This window comes from Chinchilla lanigera, unplaced genomic scaffold (genome assembly GCF_000276665.1).
Source record: "Chinchilla lanigera isolate Chin_1 unplaced genomic scaffold, ChiLan1.0 scaffold00008, whole genome shotgun sequence".
Classification (NCBI taxonomy): domain Eukaryota; kingdom Metazoa; phylum Chordata; class Mammalia; order Rodentia; family Chinchillidae; genus Chinchilla; species Chinchilla lanigera.
The window spans coordinates 16,811,473-16,824,499 of NW_004955409.1; the positions used below are offsets into that span (position 1 = coordinate 16,811,473).

At 42.5% G+C, this 13,027-nt stretch overlaps 1 protein-coding gene across 1 annotated transcript in view; it reads left to right on the forward strand.

Moving 5' to 3' along the window:
- The window catches only part of Fkbp3 (FK506 binding protein 3, 25kDa), a 13,447-nt gene extending 539 nt beyond the window's left edge, over window positions 1-12,908 (forward strand). Inside the window, exons 2-7 of the mRNA XM_005376860.2 lie at window positions 3,179-3,280; window positions 4,314-4,421; window positions 8,177-8,312; window positions 9,612-9,679; window positions 11,240-11,337; window positions 12,573-12,908. Coding sequence (XP_005376917.1) covers window positions 3,179-3,280; window positions 4,314-4,421; window positions 8,177-8,312; window positions 9,612-9,679; window positions 11,240-11,337; window positions 12,573-12,627 — 567 coding nt within the window. The 3' untranslated portion in view covers window positions 12,628-12,908. The remainder of the gene's footprint in view (window positions 1-3,178; window positions 3,281-4,313; window positions 4,422-8,176; window positions 8,313-9,611; window positions 9,680-11,239; window positions 11,338-12,572) is intronic.
- The last annotated feature ends 119 nt before the right edge of the window (window positions 12,909-13,027 follow it).

A 13,027-nucleotide genomic window follows, 5' to 3' on the forward strand; every position in this document is an offset into this window, starting at 1 on the left:
GGCCGGTCCGCGCCGCCCGCTTTTCTCACGGTGCACCGAGGACCGGACATCAGTGCGAGAGCCTTGCCCAGGTCCCGGGGGTCTTGCTCTCGCCGTGCCCTTTTCGCCTTGCTCCTTAGGGGCCGTGCACGTGCGCTTCGTGCAGCGGTCTCCCACGGTCTCCCATTGTTAGGGACGATCCGATTCGGGAGCGTGTTCAGCGTCCGTCCCGCCGTGCGGACGGCCTGCCGCCTTCTGCACAGTCTCCATTTTAACCCCTCGTCCCTAGTCCCGGGTTATTTCCGTCAGACCTATTCCGTCCCTTAGAAATTACACTCACACCTCTCTGTTAATTGCTGAGCCAGGAGGCACGCAGCATCTTTTAGCCACCAGAAGCAGAAGCTGCAGCCTGCATGTGGGTTCTCTATCGTTTCTTAAAATTCTATAGAATCAAATATTGTTTTTACAATTTTAAAATAAAAAAATTGATTAATCATTAAAATGTGTTTTCTGCGATGGCCATTCACGTACTTAAGCCCATGTTGTGTTGCTCTGGGCAGAATTGGTCCTGGGCTCTTAGGGGACTGTGTTTTCATTTAGGAAGGTTTTGAAGGGAAAAATGCAGGAACCTGTAACATCAGTTGCTTGTATGTGCGTAATTATCGTGGCATCAGCATGTTGGACTGATTCAGCAAATATTTGTACAACATACATATCGAGAACTATGGTCAGAGTTTGGGCATACGAGGGAAAAAAGAGTGTGCCTCAGGGACCTTCTACCATTTAGTGCAATTATTGTCTTAAACCAATATGTAGTTTGCCTAAAATACTACAATAGCCCTATTATTGTTAAGTGCCTTAACACCGTACTTCATTAAATTTTTGCAAAACAAATCATCCCAATGTAGACTGTGATGTTAAAGTGGCCAAAGTGAGACAACTTCTAGAGACTTGGATTATCATAGCATTTTCATAACAATTGTTGTAAATTCATATCCTCTGAGGACCACTCACTTAAGCCCTGGGCTAGGCCGGGCATGGTGACCCACGCCTGTAATTCCAGTACTCAGGGAGGCTGAGGGTCATTGCGAGGTCGAGACCAGCCTGGGCTACAAATGAGCTCAAGGCCAACCTGAACTGCGTAGAAAGACCTTGTCTCCAAAAGACAAAAAACAAGCTCCTGGGCTAGAACTCGGGATCCTCCTGCCTCCATCTCCCACCCTGCAGGTTATAACCAGATTATAACCATGGTTATAATCCACATCCAGCTACCAGTCTTTCTTGATCATAAGATATCAGAGGTATTTATATTTGAGATACTTTCACAAAAGCTTGCTAAAAAAACTAGAGTACTGACTCATCTGGTTAATTTTATGTAATGAACTATCTGCTGTATTCAATTGGCCTTTAACACTTGGAACACTTCTCTAAGAAAAGAAAAAACAAAGAGGATAAAATACAATACTGACAGTGTTAGAAAAGCCGTTAGAAGGTGGGTACAGTGGCACACACTGTAATCACAGTTACTCGGGATTGAGGACAGAAGGTCCCAAGTTCAAGACCAGCCTTGGCAACTTTTCAAGACCGTATCCCCAAGTTAAAAAAAGTAAAAGGCTAGGTTGTAGCTCACTGGCAGAGTGCTTGTCTAGCATTAGTGAGACCCTGGGTTTAATCCCAAGTACCACAGAAAAAAGGAAAATTGCTGGAAGGTGGCAGAGGACAACTTTGATTTGAAAGTGATACAGTGAATCCAGCAACGACCACATGGTAGAAAAGGAAGCAGAATGACCTAAAAGGGAAATAAATTCACTAAAACCCTCGCATAATTTCGAGGTGAACATATTAGGCCTTGATATTTCAGTACTGTTTTGGCATCTGTCACCTTGCAGTCTTGTGTTTTTGTGCGGTTTTTATGGGTTTTGGGGGGTTTTTTGGTCTTTTTGAGACAGGGTTTCGCTAGGCAGTTCAGGCTGGCCTTGAGCTCACTTTGTAGCCCAGGCTGGTCTCGAACTCACACCAATCTTCCTGTCTCAGCCTCCTAAGTGCTGGAAGTATAGGTGTGCACCACCATCCCGGCTCATACTTGTATTTGAGAGAAAAGGAATTCTGTTACCTGGAGTTATAAGCACTATTGTTTTATTAATCGTAATAGCCACAGGGCTGGGGCTTTAGCTCAGAGGCACACCATGTGCCTGACAAGCTCAAGATCGTGAGTTCGACTCCCAGTACCAGAAGGGAAAAAATAAAATCATAATAGCCACTCTTAAGTTCTTGCTGTGACAGGCTCAATGCTAACTGCATTGTATCCTTACAGCAACATTTTTTTTCTTTTGGTTAGTTGGTAGGTTTTGGTTTTTTGAGACAGATTCTCACTATGTAGTCCAGGCTGGCCTCGAACTTGGGATAGCGATCCTGCCTCAGCCTCCTGAGTGCTAGGCGTGCGCCCCCACACCCAGCCTACAGCAGCACTTTGACACAGATGCTGTTAGTGAACCTTCCACTACAGATACAGAAAGTGAGTCTTCAGGAAAGCGTGGTCCCATCTGTGGAGTGAAAGGGGAGGAGTGTAACCTAGATGGGTGTGACTCCACAGCCCATACACTGTTGTGTGTGTGTCATCCTGGGCACGGCGGCAGGCCCCCCGGACCAGTGTACCGTGGCGTTCTGTCACAAGCAGCTGCCTCTGGTATATTTGCTCTGTAAATGTTTTTTGGTTTTCTAGGGGTTTTTTTGTGTGAGTTTTGTGAAAGGAAAAGAGAGGACAAACCACTGTCTCCCATACATAATGGTACCATTCTAAATACCTGCATTGGGCCCTGGATGTAGCTCAGCGGCGCAGCACCTGCCTGGTCTTGAGTTCAAGTCCCGTTACCAAAAAAAAAAAAAAAAATCTAGCTTATTTTTAATGAAGCAGGCTATAGAATACAGTATCATTTTACTTCTCCATTAGTATTATAGAAAACATAGCTACTAACATAAAAGGGTAATTTTCTAAATTTATCGGTTTGGTTTGGGTTTTTTTGTTTTCTTTTTTGAGATAAGGTCCTGCTCTGGTACCCAGGTTTGACTCAGACTCCTGGACTCGGTTCGATCCCCCTGCCTCAAGCGTCCCAGTAGCTGGGATTGGAGACACCCACTACCATGCATGGCTCTGTTTTCTCGTTTTACAATCTTGACTAACCAGTATTTTTCCTTCTAGTTTCTTGCAGAGCATAAATTATTAGGAAACATTAAAAATGTAGCTAAGACAGCTAACAAGGATCATTTGGTTACAGCCTATAACCATCTTTTTGAAACGAAGGTGAGTATTATTATACTCTTATTATCAGAACCTCATTTTAGAAAATTTATCTCTAAAAGAAGTTTTACATGCATGTACCTGTAGAAAAAGTTGGGATTTTTTTCTCCCTGCGTTTTTCTTAATAATTGAACCCGTTTTCAAACTTAGCAGGGCTAATTTGCAGTATAGCAAAGTGTTTTGGTATTTTGAAAGGGGCTAGATTTTAAACGATTTCCTAGTAACTTAAATTCAGACATAAATTCTTAGACTATAAATCCTTTAGTTCAATTGATAGTACCATGTTAGTTTTGCATGTAAAATCTTATACAGAAAAAGTAAGTTCCATGTAATTAAAGAATTTAAAGACTGGATTATTTTTAAGCTGAGCCTTTACAAAAACATTTTTTAAAATTCTGCAATATTTATTCACTGTGAAGTGATGATGATCTTCCACACAGAAGAATCTTTTTAAGCTATGTTAATGTATTCAAGCAGGGCATGGTGGCACACCTGTAATCCCCCACTCAGGAAGGTAAGGCAGGAGAATCTTTGCGAGTTCGAGACCAGCTTGGGCTACAAAGTGAGCTCAAGGCCAGCCCTAACTGCATAGCAAGACCCTGTATCAAAAAGACGTAAAAATAATAATACGTGGTTTTTTTTTGTTTTTGTTTTTGGTTTTGGTACCAGGAGTCGAACTCAGGATCTTGTGCTTGCCAGGCAGGCACTGTGCCGCTGAGCTATATCCCTGGCCCAAAAATAATAATAATAGTATTCATATAAGCTGTTGAGGATTATAATTTATTGATTAAAATGCTTAACAGGGGGGCTGGGGATTTAGCTCAGTGGCATAGCGCCTGCCTGGCAAGCGCAAGGTTGTGAGTTCGATTCTCGGTACCGGAAGAAAAAACAAAAAAAAAATGCTTAACAAGATTTCCTTTGTTCTTACAGTTTATTAGGTGATTTATATGTGTGTGGATGTTATTTAACTGAGAGGCTGACAATCTAGCTAATTTTTAGCCTGTCCTGAATGTTGATGCTAGAATATTTTTCACAGCGTTTCAAAGGTACTGAAAGTGTAAGTAAAGTGACTGACCAAGTGAAAAATGTGAAGCTCAATGAAGAAAAGCCCAAGGAAATGAAGTCCGAAGAGACTCCGGATGAGGTGTGCCTGTGTGTTATTTATTATTACTTGTAAATTTAGTATTCGCTTTACAACCCAAATTTCTCAAAATGAGGGGTGCTTGGTGTGGCCGTTTTCAGTGAGCCAACTGACGGGAGGGTGCCGCCTCCCTAAGTGTTCGCCAGCAGACGTGACCCACAGGACTAGTTCTTCATGGCTACTAGCCCCTGCCCTGAAACACTTCTGACCTTGGATTTCGTTTCGCCTTCATGTCTGGCCAGACCGTCTGAGCTTGCAGAGCTATTTTAGAGATCTGATTCTGTAGCCAAGTTGGACTGAGCGGCCGAAACCTCCTTTTTAATTATTTTTAGCCTTTTCTGATGTCCATAGTGTCCCTGGCAATAGAAATAGCCCAAGCCTGGCTGCGGGCGTGTAGCTTCATCTGTGACAACTTTCCCAGCCAGGGTTTTATATTTTTTGTACCAGGCTTTGAAATCAGATACAATCATTTCTCCAGTGAGAAGGCCTTAGAGCTGAGAACAGCTCTAAGAACACCCTTAAGAGATCTGATTTGTTTTTAATCTTGCCATTTCTGATAATATCCTGCCAGCTAGGCACACTCATTGGTAGCAGTCTTAGTATCAGCCGTAATAATCGAACTCTCGTTCTCTTAAAGTGATTACCCTTGGGGTATTTGTGGACAGAGTGTGAACCCAAGTGTACAGTTACAGATGTCCGTGTGATTGAAGCTAGTTAATACTGCATGATGTCTTCCTCTTGGTTGAAAAGCACAAGCTAGTGTTTGTGGGTGTATGTGCACACAGAGCATTTTGAGGTTTGTTACGACTAATGTCTGTTAAGTGTTGTATCTGCTGAGGCAATATTGAGCTGCTACTAAGGCACATACAGCTATGATTAGTAAAGGTGGTCAGGAGCAATTGCCATCATAGTTATCATCTAGAAAATTAGAGTGAAGGTGGTCTTAGGAGGCAGATGATAAATGCATATGAGACAAGCTCTCAAAGGATGGGACAGTCTGGAGCAGTCTTGTGAGGGTGCTAACCTGTATCGTTGTCTCTAAGACCGTACCTAGCCATCCCCTTCTTCCCAGCTTAAAAGCTGTGAATCCTTGACTCTCTTTTTCCTTCTCAAGTCTGCTACAGAACTGTCCTCCCTTCCTTTCCCTTCCCCCGCCTCCCCGGCCAGCTCGAGCCCAGGGCCATCACTGCCTGCCTAGATTCCGTAGCTATGTCCAGTCCCTTACTGCTGATCCCCACTGTCTGCTTTCTCCTGTCACGCTTTGCGACTACAGAGGAAGCTTTGTGAAGAAATACATAATTAGATGGTTTATTATTAGGCCTTTCATAAATTCATACTAAACACTGTTATGCTATCTCTTGCTCAGTTCCCCGTTGCACTGCCAACATAAACTAAGGTTGGTGTAACAAATTCTGTTTCTTCTTACTTTTTTCTCATCATATTTCTGGGGTTTGTTTTTTGTTATTGTTGTTTCTTGTTTGGTTCTTTTCCTCCCAGAATGTGGGTGTCTGCACTGCTAACCGTCCTCTTCCTTTCTCCCCAGTGTCAGTGTCTGCCTTCTAGTGTCTCCTTCAGAACTGTTCTCAAGTACAGCCTTTCTCTTGCACATCTTCCTGTTTCCTTTTTTTACATTTATTTGTGGTTACTTAGTTTTGTTTTGTTTAGACTGGGTCTTACTATGTAAGTTCAGGGTGGTCATGAACTCACTGTGTAGCCCAGGGGCTGGACTCAAAAACTTGAGCAGCGACCCTCCTGCCTCAGCCTTCCAATCAGTGGGATTACAGGCATGCACTACTATGGTCACCCTATTTGCATTTTGAAACATTTGCAGGCCTCAGAAGGTATTGGAAAAGTTGCTGCCTTCATCCTTTCTTTGATTTTGCCCAACTACATCCCATTCAAATATCTTCAGTCTAGAAATTCTCTGCTGTCTAAAATTGCTTGGTGGTGTATAGAACTGAGAATTAAACCCAGGCCCTCATATAGGCACTGAGCTACACCCCAACCTTTATTTTTTGGTTTTGATTTTGAGGCAAGGACTTACGAGTTGCCTAGGCTGACGTCTAATTTACAGTCCTCATGCTTCAGCCTTCCAGGTGGGATTACAGCTGGGATTACAGGTGTGGGCCACCGCACCATTGTAGAACTGTTCAGTACAGTAGTCACTAGCTTTGTTAGCTCCCTGTTACTGTACCAGAACCCGTGGGATGAACAACTCACAAGGAGGATAGGTTTCCCCTGGCACACAGTTCGGGGGTTTCAGTCCCTGCTCAGTTGGCCAGCCGCTTTTGGGCCCCTGGCAGGGCAGCACCTTGTGGGAGTATCTGGTGCAGGTGGGGCAGACCTCACCTCACGACAGCAGTGAGGAAAGGAGAAACTGGAAGGCTCTGGTCCCGCCATCCCTTTCAAGGACATTTTCCCAGTAACCTCGTTTCCTTCTGCTGGTCTCCACCTCCACAAGTTTCCACCACATGAGCCTCTGGAGGACACTCAAGATCTAAACTCCAAACAGTAACAGCTACGTGTGGTTCCTTCAGGCTGAGACAGTGCTTTAACTTACTTCAGTAGCTGCCAGGCATGGTTGTGCACACCTTTAACCCCAGCACTCTGGATGCTGAGGCAGGAGGATCGCTGGGAGTTTGAGGCCAGCCTGGGCTATAAAGTGAGGTCAAGGCCAGCCTGAACTGCATAGCGAGACCCTGTCTCAAAAACAAAAACAAAAAAAAATAAATTACTTCAGTAGTACTCAGGGTACCCAAGCTGTAGATTTTTCTTTAGGGAAGCAGCCTAGCTTTAAAAGAATAATCCTAAGTCTCTAAATTAGACAGGGCTATTTGCACAATCCACAGGTTTCCTACTTGCTTGCCGGCAAAAGCATTTGGCACAATTTTGGTTTTGTTTGCAAACTTACATTGGGTCACAAACATGAGTGTGGCCATGTTTTCCAAAACCATGGAACAAATAGTTTGTGAAAGTTCGTCAACCAAGTTACCACTGTACTTTGGGAGGCTGAGGCAAGAGGATCTCAGTTTCAAACCCAGCCTGGGCAGCTTAGTGACTTAGTGAGAATATGTCAAAATTTTAAAAAGGTCTGGGGATGCTGGGTGTGGTGGCGCACGCCTGTAATCCCAGCACTGGGGAGGCTGAAGCAGGAGGATCTTTGCGAGTTCAAGACCAGCCTGGGCTACAAAATGAGCTCAAGGCCAACCTGAACTGCACAGCAAGATCCTGTCTCAAAAAAGACAAAAAAAAAAGTGGGGGGCTGGGGATGTAGGTCAGTGTGAAGGCCCTGGCTTCAACCTTGGCACCTCCTTTGTAATCCTTTGTTCTCCTCTGGGGCATGTGCAACTTCAGGGCCAGAGACAATATTGCCAAACTCATCTTAATTGGATATCACAGAATGATCTAGAAATGATAATTTTTACTGCTAAAACAACCCACATCTTTCTGGGGAAAAGTCACAATTTAATTCAGTGCTTTATGATTTTATAGGAGTTTAATAGTAATGGGTTTTCTAAACTTGAGAAGTAACTGAATTTGTGGCTTGTAGAGCAATTAACAGAATCTTGGTTTCCAAAAATGCCAGAGGTTATCTGAAACGAAATTACAGATGTGTAAGTTACTAGTTAGTATTCTCATCAGTCTTGAGATACTGACTTTAGTTCATAGAAGTTGCATAGAGGTAAAATAAATACTCTTTGCATCGTTCTGAGAGAAAGATGTCAATGAACCTGTATGTATGTTGGTTTTGATTTTAGGGTCCACCAAAATACACAAAATCTATTCTGAAAAAGGGAGATAAAACCAACTTCCCCAAGAAGGGAGACGTTGTTCACTGCTGGTACACAGGAACGTTACAGGATGGGACAGTTTTTGATACGAACATTCAAACAAGTAAGTCTCGATTTTTTTTTTTTTTTTTTTTCCTGGCTTAAGATACTGTAAAACTATAGGCATATGAGTTAATTCCCAGTTCCTTTTCTTGGTTCTCACCCACTTTTTAAAATTTTTTCTCTTTGTAGTCCTGGGGACTGAACCAAGGGGTGCTTATCACCCGGCTGCGCCCTTTTGGTTTTTGTTGGGCATTTTTCGTTGTTATTTTGTTTTAAGACAGGATGTCACTAGGTTGTCCAGACTGGCCTTGAACTTGTGATCCTATCTCAGCCTCGGATGGTAAGTGTGCTCCACCACACCCAGCATGTCGTCTACTTTTTTTCTAATGTTTTGTATACCTATTAAAGACCTTGTAGTCATTGGAAAGCAAAAATGAGGAAGCCTCCTCTAAATGTGGTTAATGTCTGTTTTAGGTCGTCTTCCACTGCTCAGACAGAACCCTGAGACTGGGTCATTTGTAGGAAAGGTTTTCTGGGGCTCCTCCTTAGAGCCTGGTGCAGTCCTCCGCTCAGCTTCTGGGGCAGGGTAGAAAAGCAGAAAAGGAAGCAGGCAGAGCACATCAGAGAGATCCACATCTGTAAGAGTGAGCGCGGAGCTGCCAGGCTTGCTTTATTAACAAACCTTTCTTGCAGTAGCCAGTCCAGGCCCTCTCAAGCAAGGATTCATTGGGAGAAACACTAATCCCTCCTAGCTGCCTAGTCACCTTTCACAGGTCCCAACACCATTCAGCACTACCATATTGAAGACCAAGCCTTGACATGAATTGCAGTACAGGAAAACCATATTCACACCATAGCAGTGTCCCAACATGGTGCTTTTAATCTAAGAGGCAAAATGGTATGCTGTCCTGTGATGTGAGTATGGTCCTCATCCCTTATCCTTCATGTAGACTTTTACAACTAGAATTTTCCTGACTGAATATAACCTGGTTTTCTGAAGTTTTCTTCTCAAATTGTAGAAGTCAATCTAAAAACTGTTCCCACGAGAGCCGTGGACATAGCTCAGCAGCACAGCACCTGCCTGGCATGCGCAAGGTCCTGAGTTTGATTCCTGCTAAAAAAAAAAAAAAAAAGTTGCCACCAGGCATGGTGGCACACGCCTGTGATCCAAACTCTGCGAGGCTGAGGGAGGCAGATCACTTTGAGTTTGCAGCCAGTCTGGGCTACATAGTGAGTTCAAGGTCAGCCTGAAATACAGAGCGAGACCCTGTCTCCAAAAACAAAAAAACTGTTTCCAGTGGAACTTAATTCTTTAATAAAAGCTAGAGTATATCATTAACTAGGAAGATCTGTCTTACAGGTTCCAAGAAGAAGAAAAATGCCAAGCCTTTAAGTTTCAAGGTCGGAGTGGGCAAAGTTATCAGAGGAGTAAGTAAAGAATGGCAGTGAATCGGTGGACATTCTGACACACTGTTGTGGTATAGTGCTAGACAGAACTACAGTTGGTGCACACCTGTAATCTCAGCACGTGGGAGGCTGAGGCAGGAGGATCACAGAGTTTGTGGCCAGCCTGGGCTACATTGTGAGTTCAAGGCCAGCCTGGACTACATAACAAGTCTGTCTCAAAAAAAAAAAGTTACAATTAAGAATATGACAAAAACAATCTTTGAGCCAGAAATGGTGGCATACGCCTGTAATCCCAGCACTGGAGAGGCTGAGGCAGGAGGATCACTATGAGTTTAAGGCCAGCCTGAACTGCATAGTGAAACTTTATCTCAAAAAAACCCAATCTTTGGAGTTGGCAGACTGGATACTGTCATCTCCAGCATATCTGGCACAGCTGTCAGTGTCTCAGGCAGCCCAGGCCAGCCTCCTCCTAGTGGAGATCCTCTTCCCCAGCGCCTGAGTGCTGCAACTGTAGGCGTGCTCCACCACGCCCAGCAAGGACTGTTTATGCTCTTACAAGATAGAGTTCAATCATATTCAGAGCCCCAAACAATGTAAAACATTTTGTAAAAGGTATAGTAGAGTATAATTTGTAACTGCTTATATAAAACAGATAGCAACTATATATTGAGCACATGTTCTGGTTCCATTAACCAGCTACTGGTAAATTTCTTCTATTTCACCAAATTCTTTGCTTCCAAATGTGAGTATATTAGACTGTAGTATATTTGTATTACATTGATACAACTGTGAACAACTGAATTTAACGTCCAAATTTGAAAAACTGAAGAGGCAACATAGAAGACTTTATCATTTCTTTGAAAAGATGGTTTTGCCAGGGCCAGGGACATAGCTCCGTGGTACAGCGCCTGCATGGTAGGAGCAAGGCCTTGAGTTTGCTTCCCGTACCCCCTGCCCAAGAAGATGCTTCTGCCTTCTGCAAAAGATCTTAGTTGTAACAGAACAATATGGTAATATTAAAAGTTTTACACCAGGCGTGGTGGTACACACTTGTAATCCCAGCACTCAGGAGACTGAGGCAGGAGGATCCTTGTGAGTTTGAGGACAGCCTGAGTGAGTTTGAGGACAGCCTGAGCTGTACTGTGACTTCAAGGCCACCCTGAACTGCATAGTGAGACCTTGTAGGAAGGAGAGAGAGGAAAAAGAAGGAAGAAAGGAATGAAGGAAGGAAGGTAGTTTCAGAGTAGTTGCTAGTTTATCCCTACAAAAATGAATGCTTCAATTTGTCCTCTGATGTAGAAGTATATCACATATGTATTGCATGTTAGCGTTTACTAATGTGCTTTCATGTATCTTTTAAGAAGTGTTATCACACTGAAAAATGTTAATGTAACAATTCTTTCATTGAGGAAATTGGAGACCCAAGATTTAAAGGCTCTATCGAGGATTATTACCTTAGAACATGATAAAATAAAATCCAGAAACAGTATGATTAATATGTGCACATATACATAACATGCTTGCTGTTCTGACATTGCAGGTGTTTTTTTAACATCTTTTTTTTCTCCCTCTGGACTTTAGTGGGATGAAGCACTCTTGACTATGAGTAAAGGTGAAAAGGCTCGACTAGAGATTGAACCAGAATGGGCTTACGGAAAGAAAGGACAGCCTGATGCCAAGTATCCTTTTTCTCCTTCGGAAATAAAGGACAAACACGAAAGGAAGATGAGCTTAAGGTGTTCAGAGAGGTGCTGTCTCGGCTAGCTGTGCAGATAGGAACCCTGTCCAGTATAGTCCTGATCCTCAATGCTCGTGTGTCGGCTCATCCAGGACAGACACCTCTTCCTTTCCTCTACCCTTCCTTTTTCTTTCTTGCTATATTGCCCAGGCTGACTTGAAACTTCCCAGTGAGCTGGGGCAACAGGAGAATGCCACTATGTCCAGCAGAGAATACTTAGTATTTCCTGTTGTACAAAGTTTTTTTTGTTGTGTTGGGGTTTTTTTTGGTACAAAGTATTAAAACTTGAGGTGGGTTCTTTTTTTTCCCCTTACTCAAGTTTGTATTTTTGAGATCTCAGCTGCAGGGCACAAGCTTTTATCACTGAAATAAATTTTTAATATATGCAAGGTTTACTCCAGTAAGTTAGTATACCCAATATAAAGAAGTAGCAAGCAGTGCTGGGCAAATGCAGCTCATCGTAATTTTATGCTACAGTATAATTTAAGGCAGTTGAGTAGGCAGAGCTTAGGACACAAAATGGGGATTGCCAATTATCAAATGGGTAACATTCACTCATATTAATGGCAGTACTTCACAGATGGGTCCAGCTTATGAACACTTAAAAAGTAATGATGCCAGACCATTCCAGTCAGATCAAGCCAAGGTAAATGGGAAGGTAACTCAACAGCTTTTGTGGTTACATTCCTGTTTCCCCAGGTTTTTTTTTTCTTTTTTTGAGGGGTAGTGTTTAGAAGTAAGTTTTACCAGTTACACTTAGATAAACAGCTGTACTACCTCGCCCCCGTGTGCAGCACTTTTAAGACCAGTATGGTGTGCATAAATTCTCTGAACATCTTTAAATATTGTATACTAATTTCATACAAACTTCAATTTGAATATAACATACATAGTCAGTACACTGAAATTACTTTTCTTCCTTTTTTACTACTGAGTAGCAGCTTTCATGAAGTGGTGACTAGTTGAGAGCCTTCTATTTGAACCTCGGCTGAGCTAGTCAGCGTGCTTGTCGTTAAGATACAGCCGAGTATTATTACACTCTGAATCAGCTACCGAGCTCTTCATATTAGGGTTAATGACCAATATCCAGAATACAGAACCCTAATTTTATAGTAAGGCTCTTGAGAGGATAGGGGAGAGATATGTTTATCAAATTTGCCTTGACTTTTTCAACAGAATTCCACCAAATGCAAAACTCATTTTTGAAGTAGAATTAGTGGATATTGATTGAAACAGTACTTAAGATCTGAAGACATCAGAGTGATTAAAACTTGGCCTTGAAACTTAAATGTAACTAGAACTTGTTACTATTGTAAAGACTTAACTGGAAAATTCAGAGTTAAGTTAAATTTACTTGATCCCAATTTTTGAGAAATGTAATCCCTTATCCCTGAGGTCTAAAATATTTTACTATAGCTGTATGGAATACTGGTTAAGGAAAACCATTTCCTTTTACCTCATGTTGTGAAACTGAAAAAGTTGAATTAAAATATATCCACTGTCGTGATTTGATGTTTGGTGTTAATCTTCTGATCACGTAAGCAGGACTATTAACATCCAACCAGGAAGTACAATAACTAAGAATAAAACTGAACCTTGCTGAGGATACTGTCATAAAATACTTAAATATT